The sequence below is a fragment of the Acomys russatus genome, chromosome 23 (assembly GCF_903995435.1).
Source record: "Acomys russatus chromosome 23, mAcoRus1.1, whole genome shotgun sequence".
Classification (NCBI taxonomy): Eukaryota; Metazoa; Chordata; class Mammalia; order Rodentia; family Muridae; genus Acomys; species Acomys russatus.
The window spans coordinates 40,336,604-40,362,790 of NC_067159.1; the positions used below are offsets into that span (position 1 = coordinate 40,336,604).

General features: G+C 38.1%; 1 protein-coding gene across 1 annotated transcript in view; it reads left to right on the plus strand.

Moving 5' to 3' along the window:
* Window positions 1-26,187, plus strand: part of Stpg2 (sperm tail PG-rich repeat containing 2) — a 105,636-nt gene that overhangs the window by 17,266 nt on the left and 62,183 nt on the right. The window contains exons 5-6 of the mRNA XM_051165723.1: window positions 16,148-16,260; window positions 18,959-19,070. Coding sequence (XP_051021680.1) covers window positions 16,148-16,260; window positions 18,959-19,070 — 225 coding nt within the window. The remainder of the gene's footprint in view (window positions 1-16,147; window positions 16,261-18,958; window positions 19,071-26,187) is intronic.

Below are 26,187 nucleotides of genomic sequence, written 5' to 3' on the forward strand. Positions count from 1 at the left end.
AGGACCATTTATGGAGATCTTAACTCTCAAAACAGTAAGCTGTTAATAGTTTCACTCAGCCAGTTAAAGTCTATGATCCATACATGCTCCAGTGAAGTGTATGTATCCATAAATACATACAATGAGTGTAAATAGTAAGTGTGGTTTTACTCACTCCCAAGGCAGAAGTACATAGTACTCTGTACTCTTTAGATCTAGGGAAGGAGTCACAGTGAGGAAAATGACAGAAGTGAAGGCTAGATTTAGGGAAAGCCCGAAGGGACGGCTTAGACAAGCGACCAGTCTTCTCAGGATTTGACGACTTCCACTCTCAGTCCACTCTTCATTGATATATACATTTGGACTTAGGATAGTTACCTCAGAAGCCATCTGGCTTATGGACATCTGCACACTGGTGAGTTGGGGGTATTAGATTCTTTGAATTATTAACAACTTTTAAAATACTGTAATTTGTAAGCACTGTCAAACACAGTACTAATAAGGATGGACACCAATACAGTTATAATCTAGATATAATACATGCTACAGTTTGGCAGAAGTTCTTAACAGGTTACATAAAGAGAAATAACATGCCTATTTACACAGAACTGATGATACAAAATAATTATATACATTTGAATTTTAATTTATAGGTATTTTTGGAGAGGTGTTTTATAACTAAGCAATTACCCTATTTCTTGTCAAAGACTGACTACAGAAATTTTTCTTCAGCTACTGGTTTTATCATCTGCTAATGATACTTGAATGCTTAAGTGTTATGTTTACCAAATATTGGTTTTCTGGCTTCATGTTCTCTATGATGCCTATTATTGGCACTTTAAAAAATATGTTTAAAAAGAATTAAAAAAGGAATTTTAGCTTTATTCCTTATTGTGTATTTATGTCAAATCCATGCATTTGTTTTCTTTAAAGTATTATATTACTTTCATTTCTTATTTTTAAAGCTTAATATATCCCAGAGGTTATTCTTTTCTTGGGTATGGTCAAAATATTAAAATAATTTTATTATATATTTTTACATATATATTTATATTATTACACATAAATAAAATAAATTATATACAGCAGGAAGAACCATAGAACAATCAGGAATTATATATATGTTACATTTATAGTGTTTTGGCTATTGGTATTTGGCAAACTTGATGAAAACATCTTTCCTATTTTGGTGAATCTAAAATTCTGAATGAAAATCAATATCTATAATATCTCATCTCTATTAACTTAAAACATCTATTTATCTTAACCCCTAAACAACTAAGCTTAATTCTAAGACTAGACTATTTGATCTTCAACCCCATCTGAGACTTGAGAAGGAATAAAACTTAATTACCTGAGTGAACTGGAAGTGCAGATTAGCATTTCCAAATGAAAAAATGACAGAGACAGTTTACTGCTTGAACAGTCACCCAAACCTCTCTGTAATGTTGGAGCATCATCTTCAGCCTTCTGGCCTGGTCAAAATATTTTTAAATTTATCATTATTTTTCTAGATTACATCCTGATTGTTATCCTTTCACTTGTATCTTCCCATTTCCACCATCCCTCCCTCTTCTGCCCTATTCCCCTCCTCTAGACCTCTGACAGAAGTCACCTCTTCCCCCACCATATGACCACAGCCTAACAGGTCTCATCTGAATAGTCTGCTTCCCCTTCCTCAGTGTGCCCTTCCCCACCAATGGGCAGTGATCAAATCTAGGGTGCCAGAACTCATGTTAGAGGCAGTCCCTACTCTCCCCACAACTGTAGAGAATGAGCTGTCCATTGGCTAGTTCTGAACAAGGGGGTCTAGGTTTCCTGCATGCATTGTCCTTTGTTGGTGCAACAGTTTTGTGCATGCTCCTCCTCGCTGGGTCCAGATCTACCAGCCTTGATGGTATCCTTGTGGGGCTCCTGAACCCTCTGGGTCCTTCCATACCCCTATTCTTCCATACTGCTCACAGTGTTCCACCAAGAGTCCAGCAGTGAGACCCAGCATCTGTCCTGATCCCCCACTGGGTGGAGTCTTAGAGGACATTGATCTTGGTCTAATATTGACTTATAAGTGAAGACCATGCATGTCTTTCTGGGTCTGGATTACCTCACTCAACATGATCTTTTCTAGTTCCATCATTCACCTGTAAATTTCAAATTTCAAGATTTTCTTGTTTTTGATAGCTGAGTAGTATTCCATTGTGTAAATGTACCACAGTTTCTTTATCCATTCTTCAGTTGAGGGACATCGAGGTTTTTTTTTCCAGATTCTGGCTATTATGGATAAAGTTGTTATGAATGTAGGTGAGCAAATGTTTTTGTTGTATGGTGGAACATCTTTCTGGTGTATGCTTAGGAGTGGTATAGCTGCGTCTTGAGGTCTTGAGCACTATTCCCAATTTTCTGAGAAAGCACTAGATTGATTTCCAGAGTGGTTGTACAAGTTTGCACTCTAGCCAGCAATGGAGGAGTGTTCTTTTTTCTCCACATCCTCACCAGCATGAGCTGTCATATGAATTTTTTATCTTAGCCATTCTGGTAGGTGTAAGATGGAATCTTAGAGTCATTGTGATTTGCATTTATCTGATAATTAGGCACGCTGAGCATTTTTTTTTTTAAGTTTGGTGGTGTTTAATTTCTTGAGTTCTTTATATATTTTGTATATTAGCCCTTGTTGGATATGGGGTTGTTGAAGATCTTCCAGTCTGTAGGCTGTTGTTTTGTTCTGTTGACAGTGTCCTTTGCCTTATGGAAGCTTTTTTAGTTTTAGGAGGTCTCATTTATTAAGTGTTGATCTTAGAGCCTGAGCTATTAGTATTCTGTCCAGGATATTTTCTCCTGTGCCACTGAGTTCAAGGCTTTTCCTACTTTTTCTTCTAACAGATTTAGTATGTCTGGTTTTATGTTGAGGTCTTTAATCCACTTGTACTTTAGTTTTGTGCAGGGTAATAAATATGGATCTATTTGTATTTTTCTACATGTAGACATCTGGTTGGACCAGCACCACTTGTTGAGGATTCTGTCTTTTTTCCATTGTATGGATTTGGCTTCTTTGTCAAAAATTGTTTCCATAGATTTGTGGGTTTATTTCTGGGTCTTCGATTCTATTTGATTTGTCAACTAGCCTTTTTCTTTGCCACTACCATGCCATTTTTTATTACCATTTTTGGATTCAGTTTGCAAGTATTTTATTGAGTAATTTTGCATCAGTGTTCAGAAGAGAAATTGATCTGAAATTCTGTTTCTTTGTTGGGTCTTTTGAGGCTTAAGTATAAAGGTGACTGTGGTCTCATAGAATGACTTTAGTAATGTTCCTTCCATTTCTATTTTGTGGAATAGTTTGAAGAGTATTGGTATTAGCTCTTCTTTGAAGGTCTGGTAGAATTCTGCACTGGCCTTTTTTTTTTTTTTTTTTTTTTTTCCCTTGGGAGACTTCTGATGAATGCTTCTTTTCCACAGCAGATATTAGATTATTTAATTTGTTTACCTGATCTTGATTCACCATTGGTAAGTGGAATCTATCAAGAAAATTGCCCATTTCATTTAGATTTTTAAATCTTGTGGCATATAGGCTTTTGAAGTAAGAGCTAATGATTCTTTGGGTTTCCTCAGTGTCTGCTGTTATGTCTCCCTTTTCCTTTCTGATTTTGTTGAATTGCATAGTGTCTCTCCTGGCTTTTAGTTAGTTTGGCTAAGGGTATGTCTATCTTGTTGATTTTCTCAAAGAACCAGCTTCTTCTGTGCTGGTGTGTGGACCTGGCACAACCAATAGGGGCAGCCCCCGTAAGTGTCTGCTCCTTCCTTGTAATGACTTTCTGTTTGGTCAAAGAGCAAGCAAAGAAAAATTCTATCAAATAAGAGAGGAGGGATAGATACGGGTGTGATGGTGATTTCAACTGGCTTCTGGCAGCCTTCTATAGAGCAATTTCCCAACCCTATTCGGAGAGACTGTTTGTTATGAATGAGGGTTTCTTGAACCTGGAATCTCCAAATATAAGGGCTGCCCTGGACAGAAACAGACAAGAAGGGAGGAGGGAAAATAGGTATCCAGTCTGTAGAGTTGAACAGGGTTACTGGAGTGAAGCTTCATTCTTCCAGAGCAGGAGGCAAGGTGGTTGGTCTCAACATCCTTTGGAGCTTAAGAGAGCTGGGCCCTGTTGGAGCTGATATGTATGCAGGGGCATTATCTTGAAGAAGGGGGCTAAAAGGCTTTAGCAGCTGTGGGAGTCACAAGAATTGCTTTGAAGGAGCCCTGCCACTTAGGAGAAGGAACTGAGGGACACTGGTCTTGAGCAGAGTGGAGGACCTGATTCCCAGTGATGAGAGAAGATGGACAGGGATTAGGCTGTGAGCATTGTAGATAGTGGTCACTAAAGTCCCATAGTAGGGAGCATAGATGACAGAGTAAGGGGCTGAGTAGATGGTCAGGGAGGGGCGAGGATTTAGGTGAAAAAACCCGGAGTTAGAACCAGTCATCCATACATGAGCCCAAAGGGTGAAATAAAAGCAGGTTTCTTAGGGAGAGCCCTTAGCTTGAAAAGGGTGAGTGGCAGGAGTGACAGTGTGATAAGAGTGTTTTTAAGGGGTCAGTTAGATTGTTCTGTCTTTCCTGAGGGCTGGGGTGGCATGGGATATGAAAATGCCAAGGAATGTTGAGGGCTTTAGATAAGGTCTGGGAAGCCTGAGAAGTGAACTCAGGGCCATTGTCTGATTGGAGGGAGGCAGGGCCTCCAAAGCGAGGGATGATCTCGGGAAGGAGATAGTCAGAAACTGAGTCCTTTTGTTAGTGGTGGGAAAGGCCTCCACCCATCCTGAGAAAGTGCCTACCAGGACCTGGAGATACTGGGCATGTTTGACTGTGGGTGTCTGTGTAAAGTCAAGTTGCCAGTCAGTCCCAGGGAGGGAGACCCTAGCCTGGTGAGTAAAGGAAGGGCAGGGGGGGGGCAGCTACAATACCTGGAGTTGGGGTTTGATGTCTGACAGGTCTTACAGGAGGCAGTAATAGTCTTTAAGAAGTTGAAGTCCTTGGCAGTAGGCTGTAGGTGGGTTTTAACAAAGTTAGATAAGGCTTGGCTATTAGGACTAAAGTGTTGGTATAGATAGGACAGAATTTGAATATTAGGAGGGAGAGGGGGTATATGGGTTGAAGTGTAAGGATTTCTAAAGGTGTGTGAGATGAGTTTAGGCCCCTAAGGGCCACAGCTTTAGCTGCCTCATCAGCCTAGTTATTTCCTTTAAAGAAGATGGAATTGTCACGTTGGTGTGACTGATAGTGGACAATTCCAGTCGCTGTGGGAAGGTGGGAGGCTTTTGGCATGGCCATGATCTGGTCTGCATTAGTTATAGATCCTCCTTTTATTGTTAGTAATCAGCGCTCTCTCCAGATAGCAGCATGGGGCAGAAGGGTATGAAAAGCATATTTGCAGTCTGTGTAAACATTTTAGGATCGTCCCTGTGCCAACTGGAAGGCGCGGATAAGGGCTATTAGTTTGGCCTGTTGATTAGTGGTATGGGCTGGAAGGGCTGGTGCCTCAACCACCTCAGTATCTGACACTATGGCACAACCAGGTTTTTGGCCTCCTTCGTGTACAAAGGAGCTGCCATCTGTGTGCTAGGTATGGATGGCCTGGGGCAATGCGCCCTCCTGTTTGTGTGAGGGGTGGGGCAAAAGTTCCTCCAAGGTTTCCATGCAGGAATGAGATTGGAAATAGTGAGCATTAGGCTGGGGAAGAAGATTAGAAATCTTAAGAGGTTGGCGTGCTTGGAAGGTAAGTGGAGTCTTCTACTAGCGCCACCTGGAGGGAGAGAACCCTAGAGGGAGGTAGAGTTTGTAAACCTTTATACATTAAAAGGTGGGACAGGTTGTGAGAAGAAATAACTATAATGGGTGACCCAAATGTTAGGTATATGGTAAAGCTTAAATATATAATTGTTTTATAACACTTTAGCTGACAAATGACATATTTCACTTAAGTTCTTCGGCAGAGACATTCTGGACCTAATTTATTTAGAATAACATTTTGAAAGATAAAGCTGCTCTCATTTCTAAATAGCAGCTAGAAATGTATTTCTAGATTGCGAATGGACAAGGAGATTGGAACTGGAATCCTGATGCTGACCTCTGAGCTGCTGCAGAGCAGCCCATTAGCGTTTAAACTGATGCACCTCCAGACTCCTAACTCTTCAAGTCTATTTCCATATTTAATTATGGAAAGATGAGAGGTGAAAGTTACAGTCTCCTCTTCATTCATTTAATTGTCAGTCAGAATGGCAGTTAGTAATTCTTTTTCAAATTTTATTACAGCCTTCACTTAAAGTGTTGCAGCTCCATGCTGAGTTTGTGTCAATTAAGTCATATTTTATTTGTTAATAACTTTCCACAGTGACAGTGACCTTGAAGTTGACATTGGTAACAATTTTTAACATAAAAGCACATGTGACTGAGAATTAAATGTGCACCAATTTATTTATTCTTTGTTTTCTGTTTTTTAAGCCTTAATTTGAGATTGAACATTTATCTAAAGTCTATAGAAGTTAAAAGCCAAATAGTTGTTAGTTCACATGGTTTAAATAAAACGCCTTTTAGTGCTCATACAGGAAAATGATTTTGCTTATGTCTTCAATTTCCTGTGTGCCCGTGTGTGTTCACATGCATATGTACATACATGCATATATAAAGGATTTTGCAATGATCAAAGGTTGAGCTATAAAATTCTCAGTAATACAAATTTATTTGAAGACTGCTTCTTGAACACAATTCTACTCAAAGTCCTAGCTGTGTTGAAATAATTCTTATATAAATGTAACACATGTTAGGTGTGTAGCTCAGTGATAGAATACTTATGTGCACATTTAAGGGCTCAGACTCAATCTCTAACACTGAAATTGTTAACATGATTTATTTTTTTTGAGACTGGGTCTTACTATGTAGCCCTGGTTGGGTTGGTACTTGCCAGTATAGATCAGGCTAGCTTCAAAGTCACAGGGACCTGCTTATTTGGATTAAATGCATGTGCTACAATACCTGACAAGTTCTTTTTAAGGTTAAAAATATTATGTAAAAGCTTTATTACTTTTTATTATTACTACTACAGATATATAGGCTAGAGTAAATATATTAGATACATTACTGGGTACAATACATACAATATTTAATATAGTCAGTATGGCTGTATGGTTGGATTATTACCAGGACACATTTGCACAATTATGAAATTCTACTTTATTTTTTGACTAAAAACAAAGTACAACATAAGTAGGATTTTTTTCCCTACCATCAGAACTTCCCCTGTATTTTCAGTTTTGATCTCCACTCTGCCTTGGATATAGATCACCTGATGTCTAGGATATACAAATTTAGGTTTTTCAGGAGTCATGTTAGCTATCAGAATAACTGTCAAAGTATTGGATACTTGTGTTTAAGTGACCCTTTTTAATAACCTTAAAAGGATGATGCTAAGGAGAGATACCATCAAGTACTTGCTCTAGGTGAAAGGTGAAAGTTATCCTCATGAATGGAATTTTCCATTTTCCACAAAGGGTCATGGAAAAAATCTCCCTTAGTATGTTAGGATTATTTTACTTTCAAATAAAAGCTCCAATTTTTAGTTAAACAGTAGTCATTAGTTTTTGAAAATATAGCCATTAGTAGGCCATTTAGAAGAATTTGGGAAGTAATTCAAATGACTTTATTTATTTTAAAGCATTTAGATGCCTTTTCCTATTTCCTTTTGTGCTAGGTTTTCTTAGTTTCTTTCCTTTACCCCCCTATACTTAAGAAGAGTCCCACAGCATGGACACACACACACTCACACACACACATACACACACACACAGTCACACACACACACACACTCACTCTGTATCACAGAATTTGATAGACAGCTCTTTCACTTTTTTTTCCTCTTTCACTTTTTATTCATAAACTTTTCTTTCAAGAATCGGATTAGAGGCTGAGATTCATCATATATCAATTGGAACCCCTACTTATAATGACAATAATAACAGTATATCTTCCTTTGATGTAATGCTTTATGGGGCTGATTCACCCATCACTCATGCGTTAAGGATGGAAGCACACTGAGACCATATATAATACTAAAAACATTCCAGAAGAACAAGGATGAATCCTTTTTATTTGTATAACATCACATTTTCTAAGCTTTATCTTTGTAGAGGACCTCACGCCTTCTGTAGAATTCCCTTTCATAGGAGTTTGCTGAAGTCTTTGGGGCTCTCTTCTGTGCTTCCTGTGGAAGCCCGATTGTACTGAAGACAGTTGCTGCTTCAGCGGGCCCTGCAGTCCTTGCTCTCGGTTGCCCATTTCAGCTGGGGTGATCTGTCACAGCTAGGACAATTACCCCCCTATTTGGTATTATGCTTTATTAGAAGGGACTCTAAAATAACACTGTGGTTTTTATGAATACTTTTAAATTTTAAGACAAGGTATCAGTATGTTGGCCTGGCTGGCCTGGCGCTCTCTATGTAGTGTGTAACTGTTATGTTTTTCTATGCGCACCCTTGATCTGAATAATCACATGGAGATCTTTATGTTTATTAAAAACTATAGTGCCCTAAGTGCTGCAGACTTTGGGAAACACTTTCTGGAGACCATAGTTTCTCTGATAAATAGCTACATATGGAGGGCAAAAACCGCAGTCCATTTGGACCAGCTGTGTCCCAGTGGCCAATGCAATAGCTGGCCCCACCTTACCAGAGTGGGCAGAGGTCTGAGTTGTAGGCCCACTAAGGCGTGGCTGGGCATGTGAGCCTGGGACTATGAGTGGGTGCCTGCAGGCAAAAGGCCTGTACCCACGCCAAAGGCAAAAGGCCAGAGAAACTTGGTGTGGCAGACGGCACACCAACAAAAGTACATAAAGAGAGAGTTAAGTAAAATAAAAAAGAATAAGCCATGTAAAGATGGGAAAGAGTTTAGAGAAAATTAAACACAGACAAAGATATTAAGTTAAAAACTGATAAAAGAGATAAATAAAAGCACATAAAAGTAAAGTCTCCAAAGAAAGGAGCAAGAAAGAAAAATAAAGTCTCCAAAGAAAGGAGAGAGAAAGAAAAATAAGTAAAAACATCTGTAAATGTGCACAATTTAGAGAGAATAAAACGAAAAAATGTTCTCTATCTTAACAATGGAGAACACAATGACAGAGGGCCTCTGGACCTCATATAAGTTTGTTATGCTCATCAGCACAGAAATGACTGTATTCTCTGTAATGATTTTAATTTTATATATCCTTTTTAAGAGAGATCAAAAGAAAGAAGACTTAGGGAAGGGGAAAACTGAAAAATTAAATGCTAGAATGGAGGGGATAGAAAACAGATCAGAAGATCCTTTGATTTAGAATAAAGGCTCTTCAAAAGAATCTAATCTAGAACCTACAGTGACAGCAAAAAATGTAGTTTCAGATGAGAGACATTCACAAAGGCTTAATGAAATTGCATGGTGGCAGCCCATTGAGATGCTAGATAAAGATGTTTCAGCTATGAACCATCATAATCAGACTAGATATACTTACATTGTCAAGGATCAGTTGCTAGAAAAAGGACAATATGCTGAATTAAGAATACAGACTTTGTTCAATATCACCACCCTAGAGCAATGTCAAACAATAGCTTATGTGTTTTGTTTTATAGAGTTTGGAGAATTAAAGTATGTGTACAATACAATAGATACATATTCAGAATTCTAATGGTCTTTTGAAAAGCATAACTCTGAGATTGTACACTTACTAGAGATAATGGTTATATTAAAGGCGCTTTTATAGATGGAAGCTACTGCTGCTGCAATGTGTGTATCCAGTAAAGTACAAAAATATTTCAGACATTATAAAATAGAAAATGTTATATATACACCTTACAATCCTACAGGATGAGCAATTGTAGAGAGATCTAACAAGAGTTTAAAGAAAATGTTCATAGAGCAGAAGGGGAATATGAGATCTTCCAGAGATAGATTAAATAATGCTTTATTGACTTTAAATTTTAAAAATGCTAACGAGCAAAAGCCAACAGTTGCTTAGAGACACGGGATTATGGAAAAACTGGTGAACCAAACCAGAACAATATTTTAAGGATGTTTTAACTTCATAAAGAAGTCAGAAAATATGTTATATTGGGGGAGAGGTTTTGCCTTTGTTTCAACAGGAAAAGAAATGCTATGAATTCCTTCAAAATTAATAAAGATTAGATTTGACTGGGGGAGACTTCCTGAATATCTTGACTGCATACACGAAGAAAGAAAGCAAAAGTAACAGCAAAACAGGTGATATATATGTGACACTTCTACTTGGGAACAGCTCTGAGACTTGCTGAGACTTGCCTCTATGTAGCCAATAGATCTTATTGCCTATAGAGTCCTCAGATTTATCATGCCATCCTTTTGTATGGCATGGATGGAGATTCATATGACAGTTTGGCTACACAGTACAAATGGAGACTTATAAAGTTTGATGCCCTTCACCTGCTTGAGCAAAGAACAGAGAATCATCTTTAGCTGATTTGTGTACACTGCACATTTCATACATGTGTTAATACAGAAATGTGTATCACCTTCAAAAATTTATGTGCTTACAGAGCAATGGGACCAGACACCAAAGAAGACAAAACCAAGTACTGTAGGTGCTCCAACCTCACCATCCTTAATAGCTGTTTCCTTAAAAATCTGCACCCATAACAACTTCAAAATGGCCAAGATTTTTTTAGGGCCCCCAAAAGATTTTGTTACCTCAGACAGCAGGAAGCACTTTTAAGAGAAAAACACTCTGTTCTCAAGAGGTGGGGTGGGTGGTTTTTGGTTGTTTGGTGGGTGATGGATGTTTGTTGTTTAGGGGTGTTTGTCATAGTTGTTAATGGTATCGGTCAGGGAGGAAACAAAATAAAGGAGGTTGGATTCAGGGATCTCTTTTTCTCTTCTTTTTCTTTCCTCTTCTTTCTTTCTTATATTTTTGGTTGTTAGCCTAGCCTTTAATGGCTGAGCCATCTCTCCAGCCCCTTTCTTATGTATTGTAAATAGCTAGAAACAAGCAATGTTTTTCTATCAGATATATTATAAATAGATAGATGGTCTTCAGACACTTCAGAGATCTACAGAATATGGCATTTAAAGATGCTTTTATAATAATAAAAGGCTTTTTTTTTTGACAAGGAGAGACATCTGTTGCTGAAAGCACCTCAAAATTACTTCAGAGATGATCAAAGACCCACTATATGGAGTTAGCTTTAAATATGGCAAAGATAGCCACTGAGCCAAAACTGTCCTTGCCTCAACTGCTGACAGTATGCAGGACACAGGAGAACTCAGCTGCCCAATTTTGCAAGGACTAAGTAGGCAAATCCTCACTTCTTCCTCTTATAACTTCTCCTCTATGGGTTCTGCTAACTCCCTCTCAAATTCATGACATTTTCTTTGTTATTGACACACACACACATACACATGGACACACCTGCACACAAACACTCCCATGCACACTCTCCGTATTGAATCCATTTATTGTTGCTTATGAATAAGTATATTCAGGTTTGACCATTTGGGATTAGATAGTTGTCAGGGAGATTGTGAAGAAAACAGGTTCTCCCTTTCTTAGCATTGATTGCCTTTAGCTCTTCATCTACAGGTGGGGCCTTGCGAAATTTCCCTTGTTCACATTGGCATATCAATTTATACTGTCATTATGCAGATCTTGTTTGGGTAACTGTATTTTTCAGATTTTGTGAGTGTAGATTCCCTGTCATGTCTAAAAGGCACAATTTGGTAACAAGTATCCTGGTTCCTAACTCTTACCATCTTTCTGCTTCCCCTTCCTGGATTTTCCTTGAACCTCACATATAGAGGTTGTGTTGTAAATATATCAGTTGGGGATGATACCTCACAATCATATATTCTCTGCTCTTTGAGCAGTTGAGGTTCTTTGTATTATTCTCTATTTTCTGCAAAATGAAGTTTTGATGCCTGGTAAAAGCTATACTTTCTTGTGGGTATAAGGGAAAGCATTTGTAATATAGTTAGTGATAATATTGGTCTTGAAAAACGGTAAGTAGAAAGGTCTCCTCTAGGGTCTATGTCTTCTCCACCCAAGGGTAGCGACTAGGTTTACAGTCCCAGGCATCAATTAATTCCCTCTTAGTGACTGGGCCTTAAGATCTATCCAATTAGATAGACGTTGGTTACCCCCAAGATGAAAGTGCCAGTTTTGCACCATTGGTGTTATTATTCTGGGCTGGCCGTTGCTGTGGCTTTGTCTTAGGTGTTAGGGTTGGGTAGGACTATTCTTTATTGGCATTTTACGTAGCACATTCTGATGCTATGCAAACTCGACCTCAAGGAGTAGAATTTCAGGGCAGTTCTATCTTGACAATAAAATAAATCTTTCTTTTCCTGTTGCAAGATATAGGGATTAATACACCAAAGAATGCAAATTCAGTCAACAGAAAACAGTATTCCGCATTGTTATTACTTTGATTTTAAGATTTTCTTAGTAGCTGGGCCACCATGATTAGCTGATTCCCAGAGTTAGTTTTCATATTCATCTTTCGAGTGGTTTGCCCTTTTAGATGGAAAACATCCCCAAATATAACTGAATCCTTTAGATACCTCTAAAAGTCTAATGTGGTGGATCAATGGGATTACTCACAGGAGTATGGGTGAGGGATCACTTACAGGATTAAAAATGGTTCAAAGACAATTGTACAACCAAAGGCCCATCCCGACTTGGGTGACTGCCAAGTAAAGCTGGGAACCTGGAGTGCACTGCAAGCCTGAAGTCAGTTCAACAGGTTGGACAGTGTCTCAGGCAGCTCAGTTGACTAAACCTCTTGCAGGCAGCTCTGTTGGTCTCTGACCTACAGCCAGCTCTACACCTCTCTGCTTCTTCTAGGTGGGTTGTCTTATCATCTGTCTGTTCCTGACAGCACAGCTTGTTTGAGAGTGTTCCTCAGCAGTCCTTACTGCTCCTGTTCTCTTGGGGAAGGAGGGCCTAGTGAGTCTGTTCCGTTTCAGTGACTTCCCAGAGCTATTTTTGAGTTCTTTCCTTTTTGAGCTTAATGAGCTTCCCCTGCAGAATGCAGTGTTAGCACAGCCTGTGGGTTTCTTGCCTTTCCTGTCCTCTGTCTTTACAAGCTTCCCCCTTAGAACACCATGCTGCTTTATTTGCCCTTTACCATACTGTGTTGTAACGTTTTCTCCAAGATGAAAGGTTTTAATCTCAGAGGAAACCACCACAGAACAGCTGGTGACTCCATTTTTCTACACTCAGCTCCTGGGTCGAGATGCAGCATCTTCCTTTTGGATTTTGTCACAGCATCCCAAAGCTTTGGAATGCTGCCCCCTCGCTGGAAACCACTAAATATTCCTTACCGGAGTCCCCGTCATCTGCAGCTTCTGTCTTTCTGCAGTGTTAACAGAGTTCAGCTGCAGTTCTTTTCACATGCAGTGGAAGCATGTTCCAGAAATCCCCTAACGTCTGGCCTGGGCCTGTTTTCTACATCTCTTGTGGTCTAGGTGAGGTGCAGTAGATAGGATTTTGAACTGAAATGGTGCTTTGTGGTGCTAACATTTCTATCTGTTGTACTGATATTATTTGTAATGATAATTGAGAGTTTATTACATTGTGTTTAAATAGTAAGTCACCTAGAACTCTTGATATACTGTTTTACGTAGTTAAATTATATGTTACTAGTGATTTTATTCTATATATCATAATTGTTTTAGTTATTCGAGCTTATTTAAAAATTTTAAGAGCTGGAGAGATGGATCAGAAACCAGGTTTAATTCCCAGTAACCACATGGCAGCCTACAATCATCTGCAGCTCTAGTTGCAGGAGATCCAGTGTCCTTCTGGCTTTTCAGACACTTTGTGCATGTGGGACACAGAGATGCACACAGGCAACACACCACATACATGTAACAACACAACCCAACCTGCATATTTTACAAAGACAACCTTTCAGATGGACTAACAATTAACAATCTATAGTTTATCTTCTACCTTCAGTTAAAACAGGTTTGTTAACAAATCTTACATGATTTATTTCTTATAGGATTTACTTACTGCTATTTTATTTTTATTTATTTATTTTTTTCTTTTTAAAAATTTTTTATTAATTTATTCTTGTTACATCTCAATGGTTATCCCATCCCTTGTATCCTCCCATTCTTCCCTCCCTCCCTATGGAATACTACTCAGCTATTAAAAACAAGGATTTCCTGAAATTTGTGGACAAATGGATTGAGCTAGAAATGATAATAATGAGTGAGTTAACCCAGAAGCAGAAAGACTCAAATGGTATATACTCACTTATATCTGCATACTGGCCCAAGGGGCATGTCCCACGAAAGCCTTCACTTACCAGGAAACTGGGACAGAGGGGAGGACATCCTACTGGGACTCTAAATGAGAGAATCATGGGAGAATAGCAAAGCAGAAGGATCCAGAGGGTCCTAGAAACCTACAAGTAGAACATTATGATAGGCAGATTTGGGCCCAGGGGTCCTGCTTACTGTTATTTTATATATTGAATGGATGTACTGCATAAGTGCAGTGCTCACAGGGGCCAGAAGAGGGCACTGGATCCCCAGGAATGAAGTTACAGATGGTTGTGAGCGGCTATGTGGGAACTGAACCTACATCCTCTGCAAGAGCAGCAAATACACCTGACTTCATAGCAACCTGTCTAGGCTTCTTCAACGATTTTATAAAGAAGAGTGGATCACAGGAGAAGGGAAACTCTGGGAGGGAATCCACTGTCCTTACTACATTATATTTTCATTTTTAGTTGCTGATAAAAAACCAGTGCTTTAACTTCTTGTGGTTCATGCTTAAGTTTCACATCTATCTTATCAAGGTTAGAGGATAAATGTTGCTTGGCTTTTCCTGACATAAATAATTTCTTTTGTATTAAAAGAGTGATTATGTCTGAAGGGTCTCTAGACAGCCCAGGCATGGCAAACATGGCTCTGACAGGCCTGTGTTTCTCCCTCTTTCCTCTGCCTTGATAAAACCCATTAGATCACATTTCTAAAGCTAGCCACTATGGTCTCTTCCCTTATTTAGTCACTTCCTCCTTCTGAGGATGACCACCAAGGTCCAGCTATCAATGTATTGAAGTCCAGCAATCAAAGCCCCCTTTGGCTCACCTAATTAACATGCCCAATTCAAATTAAACACCCCTCCTACCACAGGGTTTCCCGCTTTACCTTTATAAGTCACCATTTTCCTACTGGCCGCATCTGTCTCCTCTCTGTCCAGAGGCGGTCCTCTGTCCCTCCCTCCCCTGGAGCAAATGCCCCCCTCCCTTGTTCCTGTCTCCTTCTCGCTCACCCTCTATCTCCTGTCAGTGTCTTTTATTCCCTGCCCTTTGTCTCTCTGGGGCAAATAAATCTCCTTTGTGCTAAGAACTTGGTCTTGGCTGTCTTGAGCTGATACTGATTTGTACATCGTCCCATGTATCAGCAGTAACGTGAAACTGGGTGAGATAATGTTAAATTCGTTGTTTAAAAAAATTTTTTTTGTTAAATTTGTTTTTAACCACTTGTTACACTTAGAACATTTTATACAAATGTGTTCTTAAATTCATGTAATCAATTGCCTGAGATTTTAAGTGTTGTTTAATTAATATATATTAAATAGTTTTTTCCTTTTTCTAAATAATACATTCAACATCTTATCAGGTGGAGCTTCTCTCTCTTTTTTTTTTTTTTTTTTTTTTTTTTTTTTGGAACTTCTCTTTATTGCTCTGGAGGCATTGCATTGTCACGTAGTGCCAACATGGCAGTGCCCATGTTGGTTCAGTATAGACTTAGTTTAGAAGCAATTCTTGGAGAACCCTGGCTGACCTGGGAGAAGGATGGTTTTTTTTTTTTTGTTTTGTTTTTGTTTTTTCGAGACACAGTTTCTCTGTGTAGCCTTTGCTTTCCTGGACTTGCTTTGTAGCCCAGGCTGGCCTGGAACTCACAGTGATTCGCCTGCCTCTGCCCCCTGAGTGCTGGGATTAAAGGCATGTGCCTCCATGCCTGGCTTAGGAGAAGGATGCTTAAAGAGCCCTGATTTTACTGGTGCAACTCTTTTGACTGAGGATCCTTGCTATGCATTTAGACCTCAGTCAAATTTATTGTTGTTTCTCACTTTGCCTCATGTTCTTTTTCTTATTTTTTCTTTCTCTTTAGGATTATTCTAAAGCAACTTTGAAATATAAAGGTGTACACTTTGGCAATGCTACAGGAAGACAAGAATTGCTCAAATATTCAGGTCCTGGTCCTGGACAGTATGATATCATCCAGTAAGTAATAACAAACAGCAACTAGGAGCAATGGTTCACACTTATGATGCCTGCACATGGGAGGCAGAGGCAGGATTATTGGTGAAAGCTCAAGACCAGTCTGTTCTACTTAATGATTCTCAGGTCCTCAAGAATTACAGAGAGAGAGAGAGAGAGAGAGAGAGGAGAAGAAAAGACTTCTTAAGGGTAGTTAACAGAGTACTGTACAAGTTCTGACTAGGCTAACCTGTTAAGAAAGGAAAGTTAGTATGAAAAACTCCAAGGAGTATTGTATTTTGGAACAATCCATAAGAAAACCATTGCCTTCTCCTGAGTCAGCGTCTGTTTCTTGCTTTATCTGTATCACTCCATGTAGTCTTCACACGCCTCTTTGTCTGTCTATTGTTTACCTAGTTTATTAGTGAAAAATTCAGGAATCAGAGAAGACAAATAACACGTTTTAGATCATGTGACCATTTAAATGCCAGAACTATACTTTAACTGACAACCTATGCAAGTACTGCACAGCCCATGTACCTAATCACCTAGATGTACTGTGCTTAATTAAAATAGACACAAAAGATTCTAGAATATCTTAAAGCAGGTCGGTCCAAGTTCCTATTTGACCCTTGGCTTATGTCTCCATTCTTCTGACCAGATAACGGTTAGAGAAGACTTCCTGAGTTAGCAAGACAGCCATGGCATTCCTAGGTGTAAGAATAGAGTGGCAGTGGGGTCTGCAAAAGGAGCCGGCCCGGTTACCACCAGGAGTTAGCTTTCTTAGGAGGAAGGGCCATGGGACTGTGTTTAAGCCTGACATGAGAAAGTATTTGGAAAGAAATAGTACATTATGTTAAAACCGTTGTTAGCAGGGCATTCGGAAAAAAAGAGGCTTTTTTAAAAAAGCTTCATCACTACCTGTCCCTTTCCCAGATTAATAACTTTTGATTTTGTTTTGTGGCTCATTTATTTTAACCCGGGAAACATTTCTTTTCTTAGTTTTCTGGTTTGCTCTTCTCCCAGCTTGTTTCAGTTTACACAACATGAGCAGCAGCCAGGACCCTCCGCACTGTTAACTCTGGTTTTGCTTGGTAGGTTTTTCTCATCCTGTCCATTTTATTTCTTCTAATGCTGCCTCATTTTTACTCTCTCCCTGTTTTTATGCTATTTTTAAACACTTTCTAAAATCTCTCCACTTCACCTCTCTTTCAGTTCATTCTCTCCATGTTTCCCTGGAGGACAGAATCCTGCACTGTGCTCCTTACTGCCTCAGCTGGGCAGCTGTTCTTGCTGTCTCTCTTTGACTTGGTTGTCAGCATTGCTATGTGTTTTACTTGGAGTTGTCTTGGTTGACTCTGCAGGGGACATTTTCTAGTATAGTTTTCTTTCTATTTTGGAGGTTATTAAGTTAAGATTCTTCTGCGATCTTAAACATAATAAAGGCATGGCTGACCATTCTGAATGAGGACATGTATTTATAATCTTCTCTTTGGGAACAAAATAGACATAGCAACACGTAACAATTCTAATATCACAAATATACACTTAGTCCATTGCAGCAACCATTTGAAGTTTTGAAAAATAAGTTTATTTGTTAAATTTTTTATGAATAAAATCTGGGGAAAAGTGAGCCAGAATGGTAGTAAATGCACTTTGAAATCATAGCTCAGAATATTGAAATTAGTGGCAATTATTATATAACCTAAAGTTTTGTGGGTTTTGGTACTTATTTTAATTTAATTTTTGTGTAGTTAATAGTTGTTTTTAAATGTTGTACTGAATGTCTTTGAAGTTCTGTTCAATAAATTGGAAAAATGGCATGGTTTAAGCATGGTTTATTTAAATATAATTCTAACTATGATTAATGTCAAAAGTTATAGTGCGTTTATTGGGTCATGCTTGGCACTAATGCCCCACATCTGCTTTGTGCTCTTTTTACTATGTTATAGAGAATTAATTATTATGCCTATCTGACTTCAGGACTGCCCTTGTGGCTTTACTGTTTATAGCTGGGGTTCCTGCTGGCTGTCTGACTTCAGGACTGCCCCTGTGGCTTTACTGTTTCTTTAAACTGTCTAATCACAATGAAAATACAGTTATCTTTCATTCTCAGAGATCTTTATGCCCTTTGGCTTACTGCTTTATGATTTAAATAGAAAGGGCTATTTTTTCTTATTTTAAGCAGAAATGAAAATACCAAGGGATTTTAAAGACTTATGAACACATTTTTTTTTTTTTTTGTTACCACTGATAAAGTCAGTTCGTGCTGTAATTCTTATGTCCATCCATCTGGAATAATTATTAGATCAATTTCATGACAGTGCTCTGAATTTTAATTTTCTTCCTTTTGTGTGTGTACCTGTACATATATGTGCATGTATGTGCACACCTGTGTGACGTCAGAAGAAAACTTGTGAGGATCCTATTCCTCTACCATGTGGTCCCAGGGGTTAAACTCAGGTCACGGGGCTTGACAGCAAGCGCTTTTACTCCCTGAACCATCTTGGCAGCCCCAGTGCTCCAGATTTAAACAAAACAAAACAAAACCAACCTACATGAAAGCGTATTTTCTTTTAAGAATTTGAATGTATTGACCTAACCTATTGATGCTATCAAATCTATTAAAGCAGAAGCAATTGCTATAAAAATTATCTTTACTTATATAAATATTTGTGCATTTAAAATTAAAGCTCTCATATTCTATCTGAATTTTTGAAAGGAAAAAGACAGTATATTATGAAAATATTAACATCAAGAAAGAACAGCAGCAAAGTGGTTGCACATTTGTCCCACGGCTTTATGAAGAAATAATATTGCAGGAGGAAAAAAAGGTAAGTTGTCAGGGATGTCTCATCAATGTTCTGAGGCCATTGTCACCAGATTAATGTTCTTTTGTGTCTCCTGTGCTGAGGAGTGCATCCCTGTGGTCAGTGTCTCTGCTCAGACACTTTGTCCTAAGACACTCACTACTCCTGTTTTCTTATTCCAATACAGACATTTCTTTCTCTTCAGTGTCTTTAAGCTGATGAGTTTCCCTTGTTAATGTTATGATTCCCTCCACACCTGTCTCCTCCCTTTACCTGTGACTTCCTTTCTCTCTCCCTTAGGTTAAATGGCCTAGATGTCTCTGACTGTCATGCAACGTCAAATTTACTTTTTCTTGATGTCTTATGAGGGCTTCTTCATTTGTAAATTTTGTTTTTTCTCTTTTTGAAAGTATGATATCTAAAACTAAGTATAAAATTCTGGATATGTTTTTAATTATACAAAGCAAGATTATTTTTGTTCCAAATTATGTATATATTCACACAAAATCACTATATATTACATTTTTAGATTTATATTTAATTTTTTTCATTTGAAAATTGTAAGCAAAAAATTCTTATTTTCCCTTTAATCCTTTAAATTAAGAGGTAAAGATTGTAATGCAAAAATTTAAGAAGGGGTACATTTGGAGTAATGATAGCTGATTATTTATAAGAAAAGATCCGTAATTATTTTAGCAATATTTTTACCCTAAGATTTTCTTGGTATTTGCTTGGATATTAACCAATAATGAAATATTTACCCCAAGTAGGACATAGTATAATGTTAGAAAAAGATATATAATCACAATAATAATGCATTTGTTTTAATAAAATAACAATTATAATTTCAAAACATAGAAAGTATCCATTTTGCTTAGTCGGAGCAAATGGATATATTAAGTAATTTTAGATTATAGTTTAATAGTATACTCAGAAAAGTGTGAAGAAAAGCTTTTGGCTTCTGTTAAGGTTTTTTTTATCAATAGAACTTATTTATATATATGTAATATTTTATCATTTATGTATACATATATATTAAGTAAAATTATTTTATTTTCCATTTTCTGTCTGTATCTTCTGTCTGAAGATAGAATCTAAGACCTCCTCTTGTTAGGCCAACCTCAGTCCTCAAATGATGTTTGGTGGCAAACTTTAGATATTTAAAAAAAATTACTATTACATTAAAAAATTCTCATATAAATGCTACATTTTTTAAAGAAGAAAAGTTTATATTAGATGATTTTCAGGTAAAAATAGGGTTGCCTGAGCTAGAGAGATGGCTCAGTGGTTAAGAGCACTGTCTGTTCTTCTAGCAGTCCTGTGTTCAATTCCTGGCAACTACATGGTTGCTCATAGCCATTTATAATGAAACCTAATGCCCTCTTCTGGAGTGCAGATGTTCATGCTAATAGAGTCCTCATACATAAAATAGATAAATAAAATCTAAAAGGAAATGAGATTGTCTGTATTATCACGTTATGCTTATTATGATGTTAAAATCGCTGTGGTCTAAAGTGATTTTAAAAGAAATTGTGAAATAGGTAAATAAAAACATGAAGATTTGTAGTTAATAACAATGGAATGAAAGATTTTAATTTGAACATTAACATTTGTTGATCTTTTCTCTTGATCTTATTTCCTGAGCTTGGGATCATGCGTTGTTCAACATGGTGCTCTTACTATTTATCATAGTGCCTAGAACATGGTAAAAACGAGTGATATTTGCTTTATAAAAGCATGATTTCCTCATGTTGTAGTTGCCATTTTATATTGAATAGGAACATACATTTTTAATAAAATAGTATTTCTGTCTTAACTCTTAGCTTATATTTAGGAAAAAAATTTTTAAATTTGATAGTCTTTATTAGCTACAGTTTTGGTTTCCCCTTGCATTATTTTTCATTTATAGTAATTATAAGATATATGGCAAAATGTTATCTCATAAATATCCTACTGTACATCACTATTTTTTTGCTGTAGATGGAAAGCTCTAGAACATATGGAATGGTCATATGAGAAATTTTATCGTGTCTAGGGAGTGGTTGGAATATTTGGATATTCTATTTTAGTATAAAATTTATATTCTTTTTTTTAAATAATAAAGAAGATTTCATTTGGGATCACTGTAAAATTTTCCTGACTGTGGAATGGGGGTGAGAGCAGGCTAAATGCATCATAGACAGCTGGGAATTTACATCCAAGGGGCAGGATGAGGCTATCAATAGTTGGGAACCAAGCAGAAGCATCAGAAAGGGAGAGTTTTGCTACGTTGATTTCATAGTGGATGAGGCCAGATTTCAAGTCACCTAAGGGATAGTGAGGGATGCCCTTGGGAGTGCCTGTGAGGGCATCTCCAGGGAGGAGTAGGAGACATGCATCCTGAGTGTGGATGGCACCGTCCCATGGGCTGGGAGGTCCAGATCAAATGAAAGAAGGGGATAATAATTTGTTGAGAATTTCATAAAGAGTATTTTGATCACATTTACCCCTAACTCTTCTTTCTAACTCTTCTTAGCTTGATCCTGACCTTCCTATTCCTTCCCAAATTTGTGATCTTTTTCTCCTAAAAAGCCTCTATACTCTTAATCGTCAAGCCATTCACTGGAGTGTAGTTGACTCATCAGAGGCCACATCCTTAAAGCAAGCTGGTTCTTCTTTCCTTGGAAACTATCAATTATTAATAGCTCTTCAGTCAGGGTAGGATCTTGTAAGCCCCTTTCCCAGACCATTGACTAGTTTGATCCTGTGCAGGCAACCATGGTTGGGGACATGTCTTGGGGACAGGTTTGGTCCTAATCCTCTCCAACCTCTGGCTCTTATAGTCTTTCCACTCCATTTGCTGTAGACATGGGTGTTCCAAAGAGCCAAAGAGATCTGGGAATCTGGATCAGTGGTTAACGTGCTCGCTGTACAAGTAAGAGGATAAGAATTCTTATCCCCAAAACCTATAAGTGTTAGGTGGGCATGGTTTGATACACCTTGCCTCAAAGAGTAAAATGGAAGAACAACTGAAGAAGATTGCAGGCATCACCCTTGGGCCGCCATATACATGAGCACTTGCCCCCACACATGAATATTCCTACATAGATGCTTGCATATCACACACACATGCACATGAAAAGAAGAAAAAGAAATAGTGCATTCCGTATGACAAAGAAGAACGGTTGAAGAAATAAAGGTCACAAACTTCTAAAATAAAATGCCAGAGAGTACTAGTTTGGGTACATAATCTAACACAACTACTCAACTCTATAGTTTACATAAGGAGGTGTGTACAGTGTTTTATAAATACTGTTCTTTTTATACAGTCCATTGGATTTGTATATGGGCATAACAAGGAGTCATTAGGAGTTGGCTTAATACAATATATATTTAGCAGAGTAATCATAGTAGGTTCTCCCCTAGGGCGTTTAACAAATCTGGTTCTTGACCCCAGTAACTATACCAGGTATAGGTTTAATATTGTCAAGTGAGCCTTAAATCCAAACAGAAAGTGTTTGATACTCCCAAGACATCACCACTGTTGCATCAGTGGGCACATCTTGCTAGGCAGGTCATGACTGTAGCCAACCGAGTTCATAGTTGGACAAGACTGATGGTCGCTTCTCTCCTCTAGTAGCCTGCTTATTACCTTCTTTCACCATGAAAGCTAACCAGAAGGGATGACGCTTCCAGGTCTAACCAGTATGATTTGCCATGTTCTATAATGCGAGTGTGTTATGTCTTCATCAACAGGTATTACTGTCAAGTTCTGGAGGATAATCAAAAAACAAAACAAACAAACAAACAAACACCTTCCAGTAACCTGTAATATTTGAAGTCTATGGGTGTTCACTCGTCAACAGCTCCAATAGTAGTAACCCATTCCTGACATTGGGTTTTTATTTGTTAGTTGGTGGTGTCCAGTAGAGGCACTGTGTCCCTGTCATAGGTAATTCCATTTAAATGCTTAAACATTTGTATGTGTGGTTTTTTAATTCTAGAAAGCATCTATGGTAATGGTTTTTTCATATATCTTTTCCAGGTTTTTGGTGTTAGTCATCACTTCTCATATTTTCTCATTTACCATATCCTTCCGTCTCTCACCTCACTTAGCTCTTCCTGTTTCATTTTTCCCTTTAGCCCTTTATGCCACTGCGCTCTAGCTTTTCTTTTTTCATCGCACCCCTCCACACATTACTCGTTTACTTACCTCTGTGGGAATTGTAAATGAAATACATGTATCTAAAGATTTAAAGCTAACATCCACAGTAAGAGAGAAAACATTTGACATTTGTCTTTCAGGGCCTGAGTTACCTCATTTGGAATGGTGATTTCCTGATCTATGCTTTTACCGGAAAATATAATTTATTTTTTAAAACAATATTTAAACAGTGAATAATATTTCATTGTGTAAATGTACCACATGTTCATTATGTGTTGATAGACATTCAGGTTTTTTCACATTTCTTGTCTATTATAAACAGTACAGTAGTGAACATGGATGATCAGTATCTTTTTAGTAGGATATATGCCCCAGAGTGGCACAGCTAGATCATGTGGTAGCTGTTTCTAGTTTTTTGAGGAACTTGATCTTCACAGTGTCTGCAATAGTGTGAGCTCCCTAGCAATGAGTGTTTCCCCTTTCTCTAGCTAGCTTTTGTTGTCATTTGTCTTTGGTCATAGCCATTGTGGCTGGGTAAGATGAAATCTCAAAGTAGCTTAATTTGCATTTTCATGATGGTTAAGGATTTTGAACATTCTTTTGATAAATTTCTGTGTCGATCTATGACCCTGTTTTTAATTGGGTTGTTTGTTTTCATGACATTCAGAATTTTGAATTATTTGTATATTCTACATTCTAACACTCTGTCTAGTGTATAGCTGGGAAAGATTTTCTCCTGTTCTGTTGGGTGCCTCTTCACTTCAGTGAATGGTTTCCTGTGCTCCATAGGAACCTTTAGCTTTATGCGGCTCCATTTGCATGTTGTTGATCTTCATGCATGTGTTATTGGGATTCTTCTCTTTTCTGTCTGGGCTCAATTTCCTTCAGTGGTGCGTTGTTGAGCTTTCACGAGTTTATAAAGTTTATGCTGTTCTCATTGTTGTTTAAATCCAACTTGAATCTGTGCTGGCCAGATGGGATGTGGGTTGTTATTTCAAATTTCTGATAATCAGTTGATACTTCCTTTGTGTCCTAATCTGTGGTCAGTTTTGGAGAAAGTTCCCTGGGCTGTTGAGAATAAATTATATTCTTTAGTTTTTTGGGTGGAATGTTCTATTATGCTGTAATTTAATTCTAGCATTTATCTATTTTGTTTTTGTCTGGATGACCTGTCATATCATGAGTCAGATAGTGAAGTCACCCATGATCATGGTCTAAAGTTTAATATATGATTTTAGTTTTAGTGTTCCTTTTATGAACTTGAGGCCTTTGTGTTCAGAATGGCAGTATCTTCTCAGTGGATTTTCACTTTAATGACTTGTATCATGTCTTTTTTAAAATCTCTTCTGATTTGTTTTGCTTTGAAGTCTATTTTGTCAGATATTGAAATAGCTTCACCTTCTTGTTTCTTGAGTCTATTATTTTTGGACTATCTTTTCCCACCCCTTTATCCTAAGGTGATGTCTGTTCTTGATGGTAAGATGTAGTTTTTGGCTACAACAGAAAGATGATTGCTTACTAGAAACTGAAGGAAAGACCCTGTTGCTGAAGACACCACATACTTCAGATGGAAGACTTGGAAGAATAGAACTAGAACGTATGTGGAATCTTTCTCCCTAAGAACTAGTTCTCATGGTACCAGATGGAGATATTCAAGCCTGAGGTCCTATCCATCTGTAATGCCTATGAACTGCAGCAGTGATCAGCATGGCAAGTTATTCTAGAAGATGCAGTAGTGGTTTTTGTATCCTGAGGATAACCAACAGTCATCTAACTGGACCCCAGGCCCACGTAATAGGAGGGAATTCATGTCTGACATGGTAAGCCTACTATGGTAAACCACTACCCATGGCTGGTGAGGCCAGTGACCCTCAAGGAGACCCTAGAGCTTCTTCTACTTTCCTAAACTAGCATAGTCTATAACTGGGCTGTACAAACTTATCTTTATACCCTCAGGTGAGTATAGCTCTCGCCCTTTGTCTAAGAAGCCTCTCATTGCAGCAGCAGCAGTGATAGTAGCAAGCCACAATTGGCCAAAATATGGGGACCAACTGACCATAAGATGTTCAACACTATTTGATGAATTTGCAACACAATTCTTACCCCTAAGGCTGGGAGAGTGCAGAACCACATAAGAGTTAAGGACCCCAGGCATTCTGCGGAATGATTGTATCTTCTATATAGGACAGGGAAGTTGTACCCCTGAAATCTCAACAGTATGGATGCTTAATCAGGACTTGAGAAACAACAGCACCAATTGACATACCACTATGCACAGGGTACATTTCAGAAAGCCCCCTAGACGAAGAGTTGTAGGCAGTTAATGAGTGTACACACACACACACACACACACACACACACACACACACACACACACAGTGTCAGGGGAGAGAGAGAGAGAGAGAGAGAGAGAGAGAGAGAGAGAGAGAGAGAGAGAGAGAGAGAGAGAGAGAGACACACACACACACACACACACACACACACACACACACACACACACACACACACACAGAGAGAATTAGTGTTACTTTCTTTCAGGGAAGAGCCCTGTGGTAGGTGATCCTTCACAAGCAGGCATCTCTAAACACATATACATATTAACAGCAGTAACTGAACTAGCAGGTTGTATATATATGTGTGTATGTATGTAGGAAAATATTTTTTTTGAAAAATCCATACAAATTCAATTTTATTTTATTTTTTGAGTTAACTTAGTTATTTTTAAAATTTTTTTATTAATTTATTCTTGTTACATCTCAATGGTTATCCCATCCCTTGTATCCTCCCATTTTCCCCTTATTCCCCTCCCCTATGATTGTTCCTGAGGGGGATTTCCTCCCCCTGTATATGCTTATAGAGTATCAAGTCTCTTCTTGGTATCCTGCTATCCATCCTCTGAGTGCCACTAGGTCTCCCCCTCCAGGGGACATGGTCAAATATGAGGCACCAGAGTTTGTGTGAAAGTCATACCCCACTCTCCACTCAACTGTGGAGAAT